Source organism: Tyto alba, unplaced genomic scaffold (assembly GCF_018691265.1).
Source record: "Tyto alba isolate M040663 unplaced genomic scaffold, T.alba_DEE_v4.0 Super-Scaffold_11, whole genome shotgun sequence".
NCBI classification, from domain to species: domain Eukaryota; kingdom Metazoa; phylum Chordata; class Aves; order Strigiformes; family Tytonidae; genus Tyto; species Tyto alba.
The window spans coordinates 9,050,296-9,069,425 of NW_024881273.1; the positions used below are offsets into that span (position 1 = coordinate 9,050,296).

The window sequence follows — 19,130 nt, forward strand, 5'->3', positions numbered from 1 at the left end:
CCCTACTGGATTTATCCTTGGGTTTATGGATTTGGTTTTGTCTCACAAAACCGGGGCAGGGCTGTTCCTGAGTTGCTGAAAGGACACTGGGGTGCAGGGAGTGACTGATTTTTAGGCCAGATAGCAGGAGCTGGGGGCTGAACACACATCTCCACAGCTGTGCAGTGCCCTCACCCCCCCGGCTGCCCGCCCCGAGCCTGGGCAAGCAGAAAGCCCTGAGCTTCGGACATGCTTTGGGCAAGGGGTGACTCCAGGCAGCCTCCTAAATGTGCTGTTACTCTTCCTCCCCTGGGGTCTTCAGTGTGTAGGAAGGTCCTTGTGATGGATAGCTTGGTATCCTGATGCCCGGCAGCCTTCGCCAGGAGTAAGGGCTCTCTTGGGGTTGTGATAGAAACTGTTGTCCCCCTCTGCCCTGAGCTGGAAGTCACGGATGGTGGTAAGTCACCATAAAGCTGGGAGAACTGCTGTGTGCAGGGCAATGATATGGTGCAGTGAAGCGTTTGGGTTACTGAGCTCTTCAGTGTCAATGGGTAGAGCTGATGCTCCGTGTCCTTCTGCCGATGCATGGGTCTCCTTGCCTTGGGGGATGCCCAGAAGGCATGCCCAGCACTGCAGGGTGATCACCAAGGAGAAAAGGGGAAAGCTGAAGCCTGGTACAGGTTCTCGATGCCTTTGTGGGGCTGTAGGTCTTGCTGTTTTCATCCCTACGTGGTTGCAGTTTGGGAGCGTTGCAGGATCGCTTGTTCCCTGCCAGTGCCACGTGTCCCCTCGCTGGTGTAAGGGTGGAAACTGTTTTGTGGTACAGGATAGCTGCTCGTGGCAGAAGTTAATGGTAGAGCTGTGTTGGCCAGAGAGGATCTTTGGGCTCAGCTACACTGTTAAATAGCACCACTGAGGTGTGTGAGGAGGAAGAGGAAATGAAGGGTCGTGGGAAACTATCTTTAGATGCCCTGAACCTCAGGATCTCACTCTGGCAGGACCCGTCCGGGGTGGACGTGTGGTGCTGTGGCTCAGGGCCCTGCAGCACATCTCCCCAGAGCAGCCCTGCCTGCTGCCAACCCTGCTATTCCTCCTCTTCGGGGTTGCACCCATGCTTTAACTACCCAAAGGGTATCTAACCCCGCCTTTGCAGACTGGCCTTGTTCCACAGGGAGCATTTACGGGCCAGGCAGGGACACAGTTGCCGCATGTGTAACTTTAATCAGCCGGTGCTCTTGGGACAGGCTTTTCCTTGTCTCGTGCTATCCGGGGCTATCACATTAAATTGCCTGCTGCAATTGCTGGGCCGTCACATAGATTTTTATCTCGAGTGTCCTTTGGAAAGGGAGCCCTGAGCTGTCGCTGGGAATGTTAAAACGATCAATGGATTTTGCACCTGGCGATGGTGGGGAGCAGCTTTAGGGCTTGTGACAGTCTGCTGCCCGCACGGCTGTGTGCGGGCAGCTCTGCCTCTTCTTTGGAGGGCTGAGCATCCCAGGGGGCTGGGAGGGGACCGGCACGTCTGCTCTGGCATGGCCAAGTCCTGCTGGTGGCTGGAGGTGGCTCAGGTCGTTGGCTGAGTTAGGGACAGGGGCTGTGGTGGAAGCAGGACATGGTAGAGCAGAGGGAAGGGTGTGCTGCTGTTTGAAATGGGGATGGAGGAGAGGGAGCAGAGTACTGGGCCTTGTTTTCTGAATTGTTTTCTTGCACGTAGTGGCTCTGGCCCCATGAGGGCTCCTGAGGTCCTGTTGGTGTGCTGGAGCCTGTCCCAGCCCTCCGCTGAGTCTGCCAGGAGAGAAGAGCTTGTTTTGAAAACTCATTGATGGAAAACATTTGCCTGTCTTGGAGAGAGGACTTCCCTCATTTGGCTGGGCAGTGCTGGCTGTCCCTTCCGTGGTGTCTCAGATCTTGGGCTTGAGTGTGTGGACTAGCCTTGCCACCCCTGAAAAATCCCCCACCGGTGTGGAAAGCCTGCCTGCGAAACCCCGAGGGAGACCGGGATGGGGCTGTGCAGCGGGAGGGCTCGGGGGAGGACGGTGCCTCCTTGGCCACAAGCGAAGCTCTTGGTGACATCCCCGGCGCAGGGTGCCGTTGCTCAGGGTGGTGGCTAGCAAAGAGCAGGGTGGCTTCCTTGCCCTCTCGGGTACCTCTCTGCTGTGGTGGCATGTGGGGCACTGATTTCCCCAGCTGTCCAGCCACGAACTGGAAGGTTGCCTTCACCTCGGTGTGTTGCACTGACTGGGTTTCCTGGGCTCCCTGGGCTGGGGGCTTGCCCAAGGACCACGAAGGCGTAGACCAGAAATGTTGAACCAAGTTTCCAACACTCTGTCTATACAACATACTAAGGGACTCTGTTCTTGTTCTGGCTTCCTTTGTCCTGTGGGAAATTACTCTTTTGTGATGAAAGCCTGAAAGGAGATCAGATTGAGGACATCAGCTGAGCGCCTGGGGACCAAGAAGGTTTTTTTACTTGGAGTGAGGGAAGGGTTTGAAAGGCGGAGGAGCCTGTGCAGATCTGTGCTGCCGCTCCAATGGGTGCTTCTCTCTACCCAGGGACTCTTTCCTTGCCTCGCCTCCTACCCTCACCTTGCCACCTAGGCAAGCTTCCCTGGGAACATACGGCTGTATCTTCGTCTCCCATTGATGCGTCCCCCTCAGGCAAAGCTGTTTCTTCTGCAGGAGGCCAGGCCTCCCCTGGAGCTGGGAACAGTTTACGGGCTGGGTTTAATTTAGATGAGATGTGTGCTTGTGAACTCAGCCCAGCTGGCAGGACGGGCACCGTGTTGGGGTGAGGTATGGTGGAGCTGAAGCTGGGTGGGACATGGTTTTCCTGCCTCCTACAAGCTAAAACCAAACTGTTGGGGGGTGCGTGTGCATGGCGGGGGGATACACAAACCTAAAGCTCAATATGTACCACCTGCACCAGGAGCAGCAAATCAGGAGTAGAGAGGTGCTTTGTGAGCCCAAAGGTTTGGGTGGAAGGGCTTTATTAGCTCCATTTGAAATATTTCATATTTATTCCCATTTAGCCATGGAATCTAACTTTATTTTAGCTTTAAATTTAGATTTTCAAAACAGGCCTGTCAAATTAGTAAAAGGAAATTTGATTAGAAAATGGCAGCAGGATTGAGATCTTTGTTTTTCTCCGCGCACAATTTGGCTCGGAGATTGCTCTTAACCAAAAATACCCGATTGGAAAATGTTTTTTAGCTAATCGACACTTGCCAACTGGGGGCGGGGAGGGGAACAGAGAGCAGAACTGGAAAATTCCTGTCACTGGTTCCCCAGCCAGCGGCTGCCCCTCGTCAGGGACCTGGAGGGTTGGGCTGCGGGGCCAGGGCTGCGGTGGTGTTGGGGATGGCTCAGGGGCTGGAGGGAACAAGGAATGCAGGAGGGTGGGATGGCTTTGTGCCTTTCCCTGTCCTCTCCAGCTCGCTGCCATCCCCGTGTCCGGGTTCAGCTCTTTGAAATCCCTGAGCACAGGGGTAGCCAAGCCTCGGTGCAGCTCCCGGAGCTGCCCGTCGTGCGCCTAGGTTAGTGGAGATGCTCAAAGCAGGGAGGTTGTAAAGCTGTTTTGGGGTGGAGGTGCAGAGCTCTCCCCTGCCCGTTAATGCCAGCGCCGTGGTGTGTCTGCCATCTGTCCCTGGGTCGGGGTGGGTGGGAGCCCATCCCAGAGGGCAGGAGTCGAGGGGAAGGATGAGGAAATGAATTGCACAGTGGAGTTAAACGCTGGCTAATAACAGCCGTGGGGAGAGGGGAGGGCTGGGAAGCTGGGAACTGCTGTGCCCAGTGCCTAGGGCTGCCCTGCAGAGCCTTTCTGGGGGGGTTAAAGGAGGTTTTGGGCGCCGGGTGACAGCTTTCCTTGCACAGAGCCCTGTTCAAAGCCTGTTTGCGTTGATGGGTTACTGCTCATCAGCTGAACACCCAACTCATATGGCCATGGTTGCCCCTAACAGGCTCCCACTGGTGTCGCTCCGTGGGTGAGCAGAGAGGGGGGCCCCAGTTCCACGGGGCTCATGCCATGATCGGTGGTGCTGTGGGGGGGCTGGGAGTGGGTAACGGGGTGTCCGGCTGGCTCCACAGTGGCCGTGCTTGCCCAGTCCCTGCCTGCTGCTGGGGACGGTGCCGCCTGCCATCAGTGGCTGAATTCACTCCGCAATTATTCACAGATGCTGCAATTACGCTGGCGACACCGTGTCAGAAACCTCACGGCGGCATCGGCGTGCGCGCGGGGATGGGAGGGGGGTTATTAGCCTGTTATTATCCATTTACCCAGATATCCCGGCTAATCAGCTTTCAGATGGAGAGAATTAATTGGTTTCGTTTGGAGCACCAGGCATGTTTAATTGAAATGAATTCTTTCGCATTTCCAAACGGGCACTTTCTCAGCCGCTGTTGGATGGGGAGGGGGGGGGGCTGCAGCCTTCCCAGCGCGGGCCCTCACGGCGCGGTGCAGCTGGGCTGCGGCGAACCGGCTGCAGTCGCCGTGCCCTTCAGTCCTCTCTCCATCTGGGAGGGAGCTCTGGATTCTCCATGCACGCACCCCCGCTCCCACACGCTCCAAACCCAAATTGTCTCAGTCCCTTGAAGCGTGTAGCGCTGTGCGTACCGGGGAGCTTGGCAGGTTGTCTTGGTGTCACGCAGGTAGCATCACTGTGATGCTTGCTGCTTTCTGTGGGCAAGGGTGCAGCTGAGGGTCAGGAGATGAGGGTCCCCAGGGCTGAGTGGGCATGTTTTATCTGCATGCAGGGTGCTCAGGGGCTGTTGCAAGCTGTGTGCCTGGAATAAACCCTCTCTGTAAACCCCTGGTGCTGCTCACCCAGCTCCCAGTCTCACCCAGGCTTTGCTGCAGCATCAGGCAATGCTGCTGAGCTGGTCGCAGGTTCGGGGGGCTGAGCAGCACCCCGCAGCCCTAGCAGAGGTGGAAGGGGTGGCAGCCAGTGACCTGTCCTGCAGTAGATGGCATCGATCCTTCCTGCGAAGATGCAGGGAGGGAAAATCCAGCGCCTTGATGTGTGTGTGTGTGAGTCACTGAGCCCACCAGCCCGCCACAAACCCTGCCTGCCCCTGAGCCACTGCTGCTGCCTGCCGGCCTCTACCTGCTCTGGTGCCAGCTTCTCTTAATTAAAGGCCTATCTCGTCTTTGCAAGCATGTGGCTGTAATTAGGGCTGGGGGTAAGGGCCACTTCTTGCTTGGTGGGAGCACAAGTGGAAGCTCGCAGCGCTGCGAAGGTCTCTTGGGATAGCAGGGATGCAGCTTTGAGCCCTGGCCCAGCGGGGTCTGCATTTGGGTGGTCCCCAGGGAATCCCTTCAGGTCCTCTCTTCCCAAGTCCTGCTCTAGCAAGGGTGTGGGTTGGCTTGGTGGGGGGCTCAGAAATAGTTATAGGCTTTCCAGTTGTGTTGCTTTAAATCCAAACTGTTGAGGATGGGACGGATGGACCGGACTGCCCCAAATCATTGGTCCTTCCTCAAAATGCTCAGGTAAATGTCCTTTTGGAAGTACCAACATTCTGGAACCTGTTCAGAATCTCCTTCCTGCAGCATCCTACAGGGGAAGGGTGTAGGTGGGAGCCCGGGTTTCCACCACCTCTGCTCTGCTCCTGTTATCTTTGATGTCCTGTATCCATACAGAAGAAAGAGGGACTTGAATTGCAGGTGCCTTAAGCTGCAAGCGCTTTGGGATGGGGACTGTCCCCTGGGTGTGCAGAGCTCTCCAGAGCTGAAGCTGCTGTGGTTGCACCCCGGGGGTGCAAAGGGCCCCTTGGCAGATGCAAAGTCGGCCCTTCCCCTCCCAGCCCAGCTGCGAGATGCCCCGCGCTCCCCGCTTGCGGCTCTGCCTCTCCAGCAAAGAGATCGCTGGCCTCGTGCCCTTCAAAGCCACTGGAAGACAAGTGAGCAAAATAAAGCTGGTTCATTCCCGTCCTTTTATATTCTTGGCTTTCGATCAATACAGCAAGAGGGTTGGGCGAAGGAGTAGCAGGGTTTCAGTGAGACGGCTTAGCGTGGTTCGATGTGTTGCTGAACAAAAAGCTTTCTGTGGAACCCACGGGTGTGTAAGCAATGAGTGTGGGAGCTGTACAGCAGGAAGGCTCCTGTCCTCATAGATTTGCTTTTCCACTGCACAGAGCCCCAAGGTCTCTTGGAGGCATCACACCAAGGGCTGGGTAACGGGAACTCTGTTCTTGGGCAAGAAGACAAAAAAAGTCCTGAAACACTTGATAAATTCTATCTATGTACAAAGTCCTGGTGAAGTTAATGGGAGTTAAGTGTATGGTTAAATGCTGTACTTAACTGGACTCTTAATAACCTGATGGGAATGGCTGTGGTGTTTTGGGAAGAGCAGGTTTGTGGACTTGCTGAGCTTTTTGATCTTTTCTTTAAATCAAAGTCTTGTATTTGCCTTCTGTGTGATGCATGGGAGGGTCGGTGCATTTTTTTTTTCAAATTACGTATGTGCCAATTGATAAACTCTTTTCTTTTCCGGTGTGCAGTGCCCCAGGTACCAGTAGAGGCTCTTTGGCGTAGTGGGGGGCTGCAGCGTGTGACTCCTGTAGTGTGAGTTACGACGCCAGAATTGCAAAAATGCCAGATGCTTCACAGACATGTGCATGGAGCTTTTGTCCCTGTTATTGTGTTTGAATACCTTCCCTCTCCCCCTGGAAAGCAGTGGTTTGTGTTGCTGCTTTTCAGAAAGATGTTCATTATGCTGAAATATTTGCGCTTTAAATATGGTAAGGCAGTTTGGGTTGTTTTTTAACACAATGGGCTGGATTGTTCCCAAAGCAGCTGCCAGCTCTGGGATCGGTAATAAACCTTTAAAAAAAACAACCCAGCAACAACAAAACCAGCTCTTTCCCTTCATTCTTACTTGCACAATAGCACCTTCCCATCAGCTTCTTGCTCCATAAATTGTTTTGAGCTGTCCATAAATAAACTCTAAACCCTTTTTCCAGCCTCTCGCTTGTCTTTGCTCCACCCTGTGTAGAGCAGCAGCACATGCCACTGCAGAGACCTGGCCCGTCAATGGAGCTCCGAGGTGTTGGGCTACTCCAAGAAGTCCCAGTTCTTTAATGCTGCAGTGAATATTTCTCCATGCTTTGCCACCTTTTCTGGACAACTGTCCAAGGTCTGGCAGCCCCCAGAAGCTGGCTGGTTAATTGAGCAGAAAGGTTGTTGTAGCGTGTCACTCACCAGCACTTGGAAGCTGGAGGCTCAATGTGAATTGTGTTCATGTTCCCTCATCCGGAGACATGCATCTCTTATTAGATTAATGTTTTTTTAATATATGCAGAATATACAGTGGGAACAGCATTAATTCGCACTAATGGTTGTGAGATCCACTGAGAATTAACTACATTTTTTGTAAATTAGTGAGGAAGCGGATAAACACAATTATTAAAAAAACAAGAAAGGTACTTTTGCAACAGCAGTACATGTTACTCATTTATCTGACAAGTGTTCTTTACTTTTAATTATATTTCATCACTTGCTAGCAAATGCTGTGCTGGTAGATAGTGTAATAATCCTAGTAATTTGAGACCTTGCTTTAGCATTTGTTAAACCTTTGTGAAGGGGTAAGCATCGGGCGGGTAGTTCAGGTGTCCCGCGGTGGCTGTGATTCCGGGGGGGCCCACGGGAATTGCCACTGGAGCCTGTGGTGGCTCCCAGCTGGTGCCTGGGTGCCGCAGGGATAAGCTGTGTGCACGTGCTGGGGGGGGAGATGCTCTCGTGCACTCGCCCTCCCAGCAAAGCAGAGTAACGCGGGGTGGCAGGAAGGCTGGACCTGCACCCACTGGGTGATGGGCCCTGAGGGGGTTGTGAAATCAGCCTGAGGCAAAGGCTCCTAAAAGATGTGCAGCTTCTCTTGAGTTTTATCCCTTTTTTTTTTTTTTTTTTAAAAAAAATTAACGAGTTGAGCTGCATCCCTCCTTCATCGTGCCACTTCCAGACGCCTTTTGCTGTGACTGATACCGCGCTGCTCTGTCTGTTGGGGCCAACTGGCCAGCAGGTTGGCTTCTCCCTCAGGTGCTAAAGTGAATATTCTGCATTTTTTTCTAGAGGAGAAGGCTGCAGCTCGGGCAGAAGCTGTGGGAGGGGTTTGTGGCCTCCGCTGGGCAGTGGGTGAAGCACGAACGTGATAAAAGTGGCTCCAGAAAAACGCGGAGCGGTGCAGCTTGTCCAGCACGGCCAAGGGCACCGCGCTGGATGACGCTGCTGGCGGCTGGAGCACCCCCACGGGCAGAGCTTGGTCCAAAGCTCAGGGCTGGGAAGTCAGGAAAAAATTAGATTTTTGCCATAGGCGGCACCGTCTGCCCCCAAAGTGGGAGGGAAGGCGTGCGGGGTGAGGCCGGTTTGGGCTCCCCTGGCTGTCCCTGCCCAGGGGTGCAAGGTGCAAATCTGCAGGTCTGTTGGAGGGGTCCGATCAAGAAGGACCCCCCCCCCACACGCACACACACCCCGGGGAGCATCTCAGCTGTAAGGTGGGAAGCTCTGGAGGGGTGGGGAAGTGGGGCAGGGATGTGCTCCCCGCTAGCATCAGGCAAAGCAGGCACGGTCAAGTTGCTGCTGTTGGTGATTTCAGTGAAACCAAGCCTAAACGGAGCCTCGGAGGGCTTCACTGCTCTGCCCTTTCACTTGGGAAGGGATTTTTAGGGCCACACACGGTCTCCTTGGTGGGCTTCTGTGATATTGGGTGGATTCCCGGGTGCCGTTCCCCTGGCAGAGGCTGCCTTTGCCGGGATGTCCCCGTGGGCAGTGGGGGTTTGGGCTCTGCTCCGAGGGGGCACAGAGAGGGACGCTGCGTGGGTGGTGGCTCTGCTCTTGCTGGTTTTTGTGACTTGCTTTTAGTCCCACGTTTAATTGCAAAGGGCTTTGTGTGTTGGCACAACCCTGGGCTCTCCTGGCCTGCAACGCGTGGTGGTCCCAGCCCGTGAGACCTCGCCTGTGCTGGGAGAGACTTACCGGGGGTGCGGTGACCTTTTTTTATTTAAAAGCAAGGTGGTTTGTTCTTAATTCAAGGGAATTCCGCACCCCCACCCCCCCCCCCCCCCCCCCCGCCGTTTGGAATACAGCTAAAATGCATTTCAGGTACGGCGTGTAAATGAGCTGAGCGGAGTGAACGTGTGCAGGGGTCTCCAGCAGGTTCGGCTGGGAGCAGGGATGGGGCTTGGTAATTGAAATTCCTTGAGGGGGATAAAAAAAAAAAAAAAAAAAAAAAAAAAAAAAAAAAGCTTTTGTATTTGTCTCAGCTTTGTGCTTAGCCAGCCTGCCTGCATTAGGGAAACATGAGTGTGAATGCACAAGACCTTATGCATTTTAAAATCCTCCCTCTCTGAGGGCAAGCTCTGGGTTAGCGGGTCAGCTGATTTAGGTGAACCGTTTAGCGTGCATTAAAATCACAATTTATGCAATCTGTGCTCTGGCTTTAAAAAGAGCTAGCAATCAGGTGCTTAATAAAATCACCTCCAGCTCTCCTCTTTCAGTTCACTGCAAATAAATGTCTTTTTTTTTTACATCATAAAAATGGATTAGGAGTCATTTTGAATTGTTATCCTAGGAAGATGTGCAGCTCGGGATATGCAAGCATGTTCGGTGTGATTGAGGGTTGTGTATTTTGGTGCTTGCATACAGCCAGTGCCTGGGAGACCATTCAAATAAACATTTACTGGAACATTACACTGCATGTCTGAACAGCGCAGAAAGGCTGATTGGCAGGTTCACTCCTTCTTTTTGATTCCGTTCTTGGATGAAACAGCAAAACAAAATTCAGTGTGCCTTAAAAAAAAATAAAAAATTATATGGAAATGTGACTTTTTGTCTGACTCATTTTTTTTTTTTTTTTTTTTTTGATGCGGAAGAGTCGGAGATTTTAAAGTTACGGTTCCCACAGCAACTGTAACTCTCATCTCTGGTGCGTGTGTTATACTTTGCAGGACTGTATATGCTATTAAATTTATGCCCCATGCGTGTACGTACGGCGTGACAAGCAGAGCAGCCACGTATGATGGATCTGCACGGGCCTGATGAAGCGATCCTGCGGGAATCCTTCCTTTTAAACCCCTGGGCCAGATCTTGCCCTCCTTTGCACCAGTGTAAGCCCTTTCAGAGAGGGTGGTTGGTTCATAGGTGCCGTCAGCTCTGGGCAGAGTTAGGCAACACGGTTGTGGTAACAGCAAAAACATAAGACAGTGCCCCATCATCACTGGAGCTTGGTGATGTCAGAGCTGTGGAAAGAGGGGAAAAAAAGACATAATTGAGTTCTTTGGGCTACAATTCAAGCAGCCATCCCTGCTCGGCAAAGCACTGAGGCGTGTGCTTATAGTCTCATGGACTGTAATGGGAATTAAACACATATTTAAAGTTAAGCGTGTGGTTAAGCACCTTGGTGAAGCAGTGCTCAAATGGGGATTTGAAGCATACAGGGAGAAAATGCTGTATTTTTTAGTAGATTTGCCCTGTATCATTGCTGTCTTTTATGGAGAGGTGGGGTTGTGTGGTTTCGAGATCAGGACCAGATCCAGATCTCTTTGGAGGTATTTTTTTTTTGTTTGTTTGTTTGTTTGTTTGTTTTTTTTAATAAATCCTTGTGTTCATCTCTTCTCTAGCCTTCGTGCTGGCTTGCTGGCTGTCCTTGGTCTCATCCTCGCGCTCTGCCTCAGTTTCCCTGCCTGATGCTCATTTGCTGACCCCCGCAGCGCGTGGGGGAACGTGCTGTCAGAGGGTGGTTGTGGTTCATGGACAGGCCTTTTTCAGACAAAAGCTGGCTGCTCCCAGGAGGGGCCGTTGGCAGGGCCCCCCAGCCCTGACGCGTGGCAGCACTGCTCTGTATTTTGGGCAGGTGACCTCCAAAGACCGAGATGTCCCAGCTCTCCCAGGAGCATCGTGCTTTTTGTCGTTAAGTTTCTTCTTGAATGATCCTTGCTGCAAGTCAAGCTCCCAGCTGCTCGTGCCATCCATGCAGGAAGAACGTAAGCGTCTTTCCATCCCTGGTTTACGTTGTCACATCCCTTCTGCTGGCAGCAGCAGGACCGAGCAGCCTTGGAAAGGTCTGTGTCCGCGGGAGCATCTCTCGATACAGGATCCGGCACCTTCCCAAACTCCAGCTGCTGCTGCTCCATTTCTGCCCATGGGCCCTGCTTTCCTTCTTGTAGGAGATGTAACTGCTGGTTGCAGAGCCTGCTCCCCAAAGCTGTTTCTCTCCTGTCCTCTCCCTCCTTGCATGCATTCCATTGGCTCTGATGACTGCTTCCTGCCCCTGTGTTCAATGTGGGGTTATCTGGAGCCTCTTTCCTCTGCCGATCTCTTACTACAAAGCTGAAGGGATGCTGATATTTCTGGGACCTCTTCTGCCTTTTTAGGCTTAACTGTGATGGACCGGCGTGTACGGGCGTGGGAGAGGGACGGCAGAGAGGCAGACACAGGTGCTGTGTGTGCAGAAATTTTGATTTTTCAGGAAACAGCCAAAACTACCCCATTACAGGGATGGCAGCCAGAGGCTGATGTTATCCCTGCTCTAGGAAAGAGCACGCGATATAACATCCTTTCCCTTTCCCTCGCCCTGCTGTGTCTTCAAAGCTGGAGGGTTTGCGTGCCATGTGTGGGTATGTCCACGTCCCAGGAGGGCGAGGGAGCAGCCGGCTGCAGGGAGGTCATGCGGAACGGCAGCGCGCAGGAGAGGGAGGACTCCGAGAGATGTCTGCAGAGATCAGCCTTATTTTTCATCGTTAATGATCTGAAAGAAGGTGCAAACAGCATGTTAATTAAGATTTGCAGAAGAAATATTTAAATTGAGAGGTGCGACAAAGAGAAAAAGAGCAATAAGGCAAAGGAGCCCAAGGAGGGAGAGGCTGGTGTGGTGTGGAGGTTTGATCTGGAAAGGGAAGAAGCAGAAGAAAAGGGGGCCAGCCTGTGCCCCGATGGGTGCCTTCTCCAAGCCTGGCTGTGGCAGAGGACTTGCCTGAGAGCACTGATTGCCAATTAACAGACACTGTCCTGAGAGCTAACGCGGATGATCCCAGCCCCATTTCTGGTTATGATTTGCCTTGGGCTGTGGCTTTGGAAGATCTGTGCCCAGGAGGAAGCCTCTGCCCTGCCTGGTGAAACTGTGCTTACAGGGTCTCCGCGCCGCCGTTGGCCATCGCTTTTAGTTAAATTAATTAGAAATCTGTTAGCTCAAATTACAGCATGGCTAAAACCTAATGCAAATGTTTGCTGTACCTGCTCATTGAGCGCTGCTTTATTATAGCCCTTGGTGACGGCCGAGACGAGCCAGGAGGGGTTTGTGTGCCGAGCTGCCGAGGCTGAGGTATGGTCTGTGCTGGTGGCAGTTTCCCCTTCAGCGTGCCGTTGGGTGAAGGGGCCTGACCTGCCTGCTTGCCCCCACATGCTGGCGGTGCTTTCTGCGTCTGGGTTGACCTGGGAGGGGATGAAATGCTCGAAAGAGAGGTAAAGATGCTCTAGAGGAACTGAAACGCAGAAAAGACAAAATTGGGGGAGTGAAAGACCAGAAGGGACTCTGGGGTTATCTGCTCTGCCCTCCAGTGCTTCACAGGCCGCAAGAAGTCCTTGAAGCCTTTATTTCTCATTTGAAATAAGGCATAACTTTTCTAAAAGCATCCAGGCTTTATTTTAGAAAAAAAAAAAAAAATATAAAAACTTGAGTGATGGGTAATCCACTACAACCCTTGGTAAATCATTCTAGTGTTTAATTACCTTCACGACCAAAAAGAAAAGAAAGGCAAAAGTACACGGTGTGAAGAGCTCTGAGGATTGTGTGGTTATTGCTGATACCTGTTTGCTTACTGTGGTTTACCCACAGGGATGCCGCAGGGTGATGTGATGCTCCGGTACCGGGGTCCCGCTTGCCCCAGCTCTGAAGATGTGGGGTACTGGGGGGGTCTTTGTGCAGGGCAGAGCCTGGCTGTCCTGGGGGATTGTCCTTGGAACAACGGCCCCGGGTTGAAAGAGCCCCGTTTCACCCAGCAGCAGGTCAGTAGTGATGGGGCTGGTTGTCAGCACCATGTGGGACAGTAACTGGCTTTGGATGTCATGTGGGAGCAATAGTGGCTGCAGAGTCGGAGAAGAAACAGGGATATTTTTGTGCTCAGGGCAAAACCTTGTAGCAGTGTTCAGAGGAAGCAGCAGAAGAAGGGGTTCAGGTCAGCGCCAGGCTGAATGCTGTGCGGTTTTGCTTTGACCTGCCGAAGGGATGCTTTGGTGTAACAGGTCTGCCCAGCTCAAACTGTGTTCTCCTCCAGCCTGGGACCTTCTGTGGCTTCAGCCCTCCTTGGCACGGCGGCGGGCAGACTGTCAGGGCTTGCTTTCGTAACGGCTGGGTGATGCCATTGCTGCTGAAATCAGGAACGAAAGCTCCTTAATGCTGGGTTCAGCCTTAACAAACTGGCATTACTTTATTCGGCCGGGGACATGAGGGAATCATTCCACCGGTTGTGCCGTGTGTGACTGCAAGGCTGGAGGGCTCCTGCGGGAGCCACGCCACGTCCACCCGCTGTGGGGAGCAGAGCTGGCCCGGCAGAGTAGGAAGGGCCAGAGCTTCTTGCAGGGAAGTTTGTCCAGACCCCAGAGGAGCAGCGGGACCCCCTCGTCTTTCACCGCTTTGGTGGGGAAGGGTGGTGGCTCGTGTCCGAAGAAGCGCACGCATCCTCTTGATCCTTAGAAAATATTCAGCATCTCGGGTGGGTGCCCAGAGATCGCCCTCCAGGTCGGCAGCTTGGCAGCCTTCATAATTTATATGAACGCCCAATCTCTTGGGCTCCAGGGTGGCTTCTTCCACCGGTTTTCCTTCTGTGCGCCACGAATCCCAGCCTTGCTGCTTTCCAGCTTCAGCTGAAGTTTGCTCCAGTGCCACGAGCGCTGCAGTTGCGCACACGCATGGGTTGTCCCCACTAGCCCTCTTCTCCCTCCTCCTCTCATCCCTCCTCCTCCTCTCCTGTGGGTCTCGGGAACCCTCCGGCGCCTGGCAGCTCCCGCTCGGCCGGCACAGGGCACGCCAGAGCACGGCGGGAAGGACATTACGCGGGAGAATATGCATGTTCACAGCTCAGAGGATTAAAGGCCCGTGTTCTTATCACTGCAGAACAGAGTATTATAAATCCAGTCTTAGAATACCAAATCCCCGTGCGGCTCGGCCATTGTTTGGGAATATTAAAAAGCTCGGAGACAGAAATAATCAGTTTCCGAATGACACATTGTCAAATAAAACATTTCTCATATTATCCCTTCCTTCCCCTTTCTCTCTCCCGTTCCCTCAGTTGGATAATTTAACATGAAAAATAGATTAAAATGAGGCTGGCTTGAATGCCTCCTAAGTTTTACTTTTTTTTTTTTTCCCCCCCAAGGAAGATCTCCTGGCGTGTGCGGCGTGGTTAAACAAGCAGCTGCTGGCTCAGGATCAGGGATGAAAGGAGCACGTCCAGACTGTGAGCCACTTGCTGTGAGCCCATGAGTGCTCACCCCAGGGGCTGGCACGGGCACCCCGGCCTTTCCAGGCAGAGAGGGGCCCGTTGTCTTGGTGGCTGGCAGAGCAGAGATCCCCGGCTCATCCCCAAAGGATGCGGGAGCTGCAGCCGGGCTGGGCTGGGAGCCCTTGGCTTCCTTGAGCCAACCCGGTTGTTTCTGAGCCAAGGCAGGGAACGGCACACTAATAACCTCTGTGCCTTTATGCCTTTTTGTGATTTCTCCCAAGCAAAGAGATCTTTAATTCAATATATGCCGACAGGTTTATCTACTCCAAGCCGTTTCCCGGGGGCAGGCGCAAGGTGAGCCCAGCCAGGCAGATGCACAGCCCCAGCGCTGCCGCAGGTGCCCAGACCCCTTCTCTGGGTCCAGCTGGCAAAGCTGCTCCTCGTGCAGGGCTTTCTCAGTCACCCTGGCCTTTTCCGAGCATCTGGGTTGTCTCTGGTTGAGCTTTTCCAGGGAGGGAAGGCACTTGTGTGCCTCTGGGTGTGGAGTGCTCCGCCCTGCAGTCGCTTCGCAGTTGTGGAGAGCACCCAGGCTCGAGCAACATCCAGCTGGGATGCTCGGTGGTGATGCCTTGGAGACGGCTTTTCCCAGTAGTCGTGTCCATGAGTGTTGTTCTGAAACCCTTTTGTAGCATGAGAGCCCTCGCTCTGCTGGAAGGATGCCGGCACACAAACCAGACCTGATTTTGCAGTGTGATTTGTCATGTTGATGTTCGTGGCCCTGCTGTGTCCTTGCCACCGAGCCTTCTTTTTGGAGGGCCTGGTGTGCCGTGGTTTCTTTCCTGCAAAGCAAGCTTCCAAGGAAATGGCCCCTGTTCAGCCCCAAGGGGTGCAGGTGGCTCATGCCAGGGAGCTCCTGTCATGCACTGGGTTCTCCGTGCATCAGGTGCTGCATACACCTGAGGAATCACGATTCTGCTCTTCCAGGATGAGTAGTCCATGCTGTTTCTTGCTTCTGAGTGTAGAAGGCCAGGTAAGGTCCCCATCCCACTGGTCCTTCAGGTGGTCGGGTACTGCAGGGCACGAACCTGGTCAGCTCAGTGACCCCTGCTCTTCTCCCACACAGAGATCCCCAAGCATCTCCTGGACACTAAACTGCCTTTCTCAGTGGTGCGTATCACCTCAATTAGGGAAGTCAAGCTGAAAAATGTCCTGCTGAGTCTCTGAGCCCTTCTCCCATTAGTGCCAATTTGGGGGGAGAGGTGGGGGGTCCTCTCTGCAGCAGGTCATGGTGCCGGGATGGTCCAGGGAAGCATCTCTCCTCTGCTCCTGCAGCCTCTCCCCCAGCTAACTCATCCTGTGCGCTTCAATTTTCAATGCTGCCTCTTTACATCTGATCCTGTTTATGAGTGGGAGCCTCTCTCCGCGGTGCTTTGTGTTGAACACAGATGAAATATTTGGACATCTCCACTTCATTTCTGCACACTCTGTAAAGTTCTGGGCTGTGGCATCCCCTGTGCCAAAGACACGCATGCCCTGGCTGTTCCACGTCACGCTGCAAAGCCCTGATTGCTCACGCTGCTCCTGATTTACATGCCCTGCTTTGTTTGTCTGCCACAGGATAAAATTGCTCTGACGCTGCGGAGATTAAGAGTCTGGAAGCTGGCACACACACAGCTCCTGTCTGCGTGGGGCTGAGCAGCTGTGGCCAAGCTTAACCCCCAGTGCAGCCAGAGATGGGGCTGGTCCCCTTCATCGCTTCCCGGCCCGGCTCCCTTGGGAGAGGAGGCCACTTCCATGGACATACAGATAGTAAAATTTGGAGGTGGGGGAAGAGGAGATCTTTGCAGAGAAGGTCTTGATCTGGAATATGTTGTGCTGTGCCTCCAGATCTGGAGCTGAAGTCAAAACCACAGGCAACTCGCAATCAGAAATGATGGAGCTGGGGTAACCGTGCCCGGGGGAGCAGCGGTTGTGTGCTGCCATTTGTTGCACCGTTGTTTGTGTGAAACGTTGTGTGTCTCTGCTGAGGCTTTACTGCTCCTGTGTTGGTGGCTGGGTTGTTTTGTTGAGGTTTTTTTCTCCTAAGTGGTGGGATGCAATTGCCGCCTTTCCCATCGCTCAGGGCAGGAGGGGGAGCTTGCCCACCTCAGCCCCTCTGCGTGAGGGTGGGTCGGGGGGCTGGGGGGACCTAAGGGGGGGTGTGGGGTAAGAACAAAGTGTCTGGGAGAATGGGCAGAGCTGAGCTGGGGATGTCACTGTGCTGTCCCCAGCTAAAGGCCACCTCTGGCACCCTGCTCCACCTGCCTGTCACCTCCCACCTCAGAGGTGGCTGCTCCATGAACCCACCTGTATGTGGTTCATGGCGTGTTGATGAAAGGGTGCTCTGGGGGTGGAAGAAGAGAGGGTCTGGGAATGCTGGCTGCAGCATCCCCTGGCCCATCCCCATGCCCCCGTGAATCTCCTGGCCCATCCCCATGCCCCCGTGCATCCCCTGGCCCATCCCTGTGCCCCCGTGCATCCCCTGGCCCATCCCTGTGCCCCCGTGCATCCCCTGGCCCATCCCCATGCCCCTGTGCATCCCCTGGCCCATCCCTGTGCCCCCGTGCATCCCCTGGCCCATCCCCATGCCCCCGTGCATCCCCTGGCCCATCCCCGTGCCCCCGTGCATCCCCTGGCCCATCCCCATGCCCCCGTGCATCCCCTGGCCCATCCCTGTGCCCCCGTGCATCCCCTGGCCCATCCCCATGCCCCTGTGCATCCCCTGGCCCATCCCCATGCCCCCATGCATCCCCTGGCCCGTCCCCGTGCCTTGTGCATCCCCTGACCCATCCCCTTTGCTCTCCTGCAGGGTGGTCTGATCGCGCTGCTCCTGCTCCTCTTGGTCTTCATGGTGGCTCTGTACGCCCAGCGGCGCTGGCACAAGCGCCGCCGCATCCCGCAGAAGAGTGCCAGCACCGAGGCCACCCACGAGATCCACTACATCCCCTCGGTGCTGCTGGGCCCCCAGGCCCGCGAGAGCTTCCGCAACTCGCGCCTCCAGGCCCACAACTCGGTCATCGGGGTGCCCATCCGCGAGACCCCCATCCTGGATGACTACGAGGATGAGGAGGAGGAGGAGACCCCGCGGCGAGCGGAGCCCAGCACCAGGGATGATGAGTTTGGCAGCCAGGTGACACGGACGCTGGAGAGCCTGGGCCGGGGTGGGGAGGAGAAGCCCGACTACGAAAAGAAAGGTTTGTGACTTTTCTCTCTCCTCTTTCCCTCTCCCTATCCCCTGCCAGGGTGTCTGTCCTGTGCAGTGTCACCTAGAGAAGATGGCTTGTCCACAGGTAGCCCCCGTGGCTGGCACTTGGCTCTCCAGGCTTTGGTCCTCAGCTGTCATCTACAAGGTGGTTTGCAGACCTTGTCCTGGAGCTGCCCTTCCTGAGAGGGGAATCTCCTCTGGATGGTTCTGGGGAAACTGAGGCACGGTAGCTGTGAGCCCTTGGCTGCCATTGCCAGCCCTGAGGGCCAGGTTCCCTGGTCTTGCAGCGTTCCCTGACTCCGCTTTGCTGGTGGTTCTGGTGCTGTAGGAGTGTTGAGAGCTCCACGGAGATGTGGATTCATGGGATTTGACCTGTCTCATTTGTCAACATCCTCTTCCAAATCCAGTCTCCAATTTCCAACGTGAGCCTCCCTGGCACGATGAGATGGGAAGCTGATGGCTCTTTTTTCAGGCTGGGTGGTGTATCTGGTCCCAGCAAGGGCAGAGACTGCTGTGACCCCCCTGGCAGATTAGGGGTGCCTGCCTGGGGGAGCAGAGCTGGCATTTCCCCAGGGAGGGGAGCTGCCCTTTTGCCGTGGGCTTGTGCAGCGCCATGCACGAGGCAGCGCAGAGGACTCATTCCTGCTGCTCCAGCAGTGCTGGTGAGCGGGTGTTTCCACTGGGCGATGAGCTCCTCAACAGGGTGGGAATGCTGGGATTCACCCTGACTTCTTGCCATGGGTGAGTGCTAGCACATGGGCATCCATCAGGCCAGTGTGCTCTCCGGGCGGCAGGAATGTTCATTGCCTTGCTGTCGAGAACGGCAGCAGTTCTAGTGAGCAAACGTGGTTCACGGGGGCTCCGCCAGCCTGCTGAGCCTTGATGATCCTCAGAGAGCTGCTCCATAAAGCTGTATTTTCCACTAGTGGCAAAACATCCCCTTGTGCTTTATTCCCTGAGCAATTAGACAAATGAACCTGTAGTCACCTGCAAACAAAGTCGTCAGGGCTGTAGGTTGAAGGCCAGCACATGGGAGCCCTGTGAGGAGTTGGAAATGGCAGATCAGAAAATTCTCATTGTGGGAAGAAGCACAGAGCTGAATCCATGTGGATCCAATGGATGGACACAGACCCCGAATGTGACCCGTTTCCCGCCCGTGGTGTTTGACACGGCAGGTAGAGTGTTATATAGCACCTGTAGGTCAGATTAGAAAGAAGCCTGTACAAGTCCATAAGCATGTGTTCTGGCTGCTGCCTGTCCCTGTGGTGCTGACTGCTTGTAAGTTGTAATATTGGACAATGCTGCTGTTGGAAGGTGTAAGTCCCCTGGTATGTGCCAGGCTGGGGTGCCTGGTCCTGAGTGGGCGAGGTGCTGTGGATGCGTTGTGCCTTCCCTGAAGGTGCTGGGCTGGGATTTGGAGGGGTTCCCCTTCCCCAAATCTCTGCCCAGCTCAGAAAAAAAGTAGCGGCGAGATTCCTCTGGG

The 19,130-nt window shown here is 54.3% G+C and overlaps 1 protein-coding gene across 5 annotated transcripts in view; it reads left to right on the forward strand.

The window, feature by feature from the left end:
- ASTN2 (astrotactin 2) overlaps nucleotides 1-19,130 on the forward strand; it is a 360,791-nt gene that overhangs the window by 74,665 nt on the left and 266,996 nt on the right. For all 5 annotated transcript variants that reach the window (XM_033011918.2, XM_042786505.1, XM_042786506.1 and 2 more), the window contains exon 3: nucleotides 17,252-17,636. In XM_033011918.2, coding sequence (XP_032867809.2) covers nucleotides 17,252-17,636 — 385 coding nt within the window. The remainder of the gene's footprint in view (nucleotides 1-17,251; nucleotides 17,637-19,130) is intronic.